The sequence below is a fragment of the Symphalangus syndactylus genome, chromosome 3, assembly GCF_028878055.3.
Source record: "Symphalangus syndactylus isolate Jambi chromosome 3, NHGRI_mSymSyn1-v2.1_pri, whole genome shotgun sequence".
In the NCBI taxonomy this organism is placed as follows: Eukaryota; Metazoa; Chordata; class Mammalia; order Primates; family Hylobatidae; genus Symphalangus; species Symphalangus syndactylus.
This window is the reverse complement of record NC_072425.2, coordinates 141,482,540-141,484,341: the sequence shown is the minus strand read 5'-3', so window position 1 is coordinate 141,484,341 and position 1,802 is coordinate 141,482,540. Positions and strand designations below refer to the sequence as shown.

Below are 1,802 nucleotides of genomic sequence, written 5' to 3'. Positions count from 1 at the left end.
AGAAAACCTGAACTTGAAGTTGGCTGGTTTCAAACAGAAGTGAAAAAAGAGGGAGGGAAGAAAGAGGAAAGAAGGAAAAAGGGCATTCACCCAGCCATGTGGAGAAGTGATTATTTTCCATCTACAGCTGGCCAGCATTCAGAAGCTGTCACTCTGGTATTTATAACAATTACTACTAAATTGAAAAGGAACAATAACATTTGCATCAAAACAGTTTACCCCTCAGTGTTTTCTGCATGGCAGCCTTTACTTCCTTGTTCCTCAGGCTGTAGATTAGGGGATTCAACATGGGCATTACCGTGGTGTAGAACACAGAGGCCACATTCTCCTGGGTCAAGGAACTGATTGTGGAGGGTTGTAAGTACATGAATGCAGTTGACCCATAGAACATTCCCACAGCTGCAAGGTGGGAGCTGCAGGTGCTGAAGGCTTTGGATCTACCCTCTGTGGTGCTGATGCCGAGGATGCTGGAGAGAATGAAGGTGTCGGAAACAAGAACTGTTAAGCTCGTGACTATGATGTCGAATTCAGCCAAAAAGAAGACTGTCATCTCAACATCATAGGTGCTGGAGCAGGACAACTTCATGAGAGGGAGGATGTCACAGAAGTAGTGACTGATGAGGTGCTCACAATATGGCAGTTTTAACATGAGGCCAGTTTCTACTGTGGAGCCAATGAGTCCGATGGCACAGACCACAGCCACCAGCAGCAGGCGGGTGTGATGAGACATAATGATGTTGTAGAGCAAAGGCTGGCAGATGGCAACATAGCGGTAGTAGGCCATCACTGTCAGCATGTAACACTCAGCAATGACAAAAACAAGGAAGAAGTAGAGCTGTGACATGCACCCTGCGTAGGAGATGATGTTTTTCTCTGACACAAAGTTCACCAGCATCTTAGGGGTAATGACGGAGGAGTAGCAGAGATCCACGAGTGACAGACTGCTGAGGAAGTAGTACATGGGGGTGTGAAGCTGAGAGTTCAGACAAATCAGAGTGATCATGCCCAGGTTCCCCACCATGCTGACCAAGTAGATCCCGAGGAAGAGGAGAAAGAGGGGGAGCTGGAGGTCTGCTCTCTTCGTTAATCCCCTGAGAATGAACTCTGTCACTGTAGAGTGATTTCCTGCAGCCATTCTCCTCTGGGTGGGAGGCCTGCAGGGATGCATGGGAGAAAGGAACCCCCTTAAAAGACTAATCTTGGATGGCTTGGGGAAGCCAGTCTTGAGCCTTTGGTGCTAGTGAAACATCCTGGGCTCTGTGCTGATGCATCCTCCCCGCCCTCCTCCCCTCGTCCTACTATTTGCTGGTCTTCTTTGCAGGAAGACCAGCCTGAGTGTTTCAGGGATCATGAAGATGGGAGGAAAGCAGGCCAAGGTCTGGATCTTTTACCATGCACATTTTTCTAAAGTATCCTGGGGCAGTGTTTCTCAAAAGGTAGTCCTTGGACCAGCAGCACTGACATTACCTGGAGATTGTTAGAGATGCACATTCTCAGGCCTCAGCTCACACCTAATTAATCAGAAACTCTGGATATGGGGCCCAGCAATCTATGTATTAACAATCTTTCTGGTCATGGTGTTGTGTAGTAAAGTTTCAGAATCTCTACACTGTAGATAAGTAGTATATTTCATATTTTGTAGTTGGAGATGGATTTTGCTTTAGAAATAAACTTCCCTTGTCATGTATATAATTCCTAAATATTCACTGAATGTGAACATGTAAATATCTATCTGAAATTTATGCAGTGTCAGGGTGATAGGGTAGTTACAAGCTGTGTCATTGGCTGACACATCAATTTCT

The 1,802-nt window shown here is 46.0% G+C and overlaps 1 protein-coding gene across 1 annotated transcript; it reads right to left on the bottom strand.

Annotated features, from left to right (window-relative positions):
- Positions 1-205: 205 nt before the first annotated feature.
- Positions 206-1,177, bottom strand: LOC129478426 (olfactory receptor 8A1). Its single transcript, XM_055270020.1, has one exon. It carries the CDS (start codon positions 1,166-1,168, stop codon positions 206-208), a length of 963 nt encoding a protein of 320 aa, XP_055125995.1. The 5' UTR covers positions 1,169-1,177.
- Positions 1,178-1,802: the final 625 nt, after the last annotated feature.

Excerpts from the sequence above, each read along its gene's own strand:
- LOC129478426 (XM_055270020.1), bottom strand. The coding sequence starts at position 1,168 with ATGCATCCCTGCAGGCCTCCCACCCAGAGGAGAATGGCTGCAGGAAAT.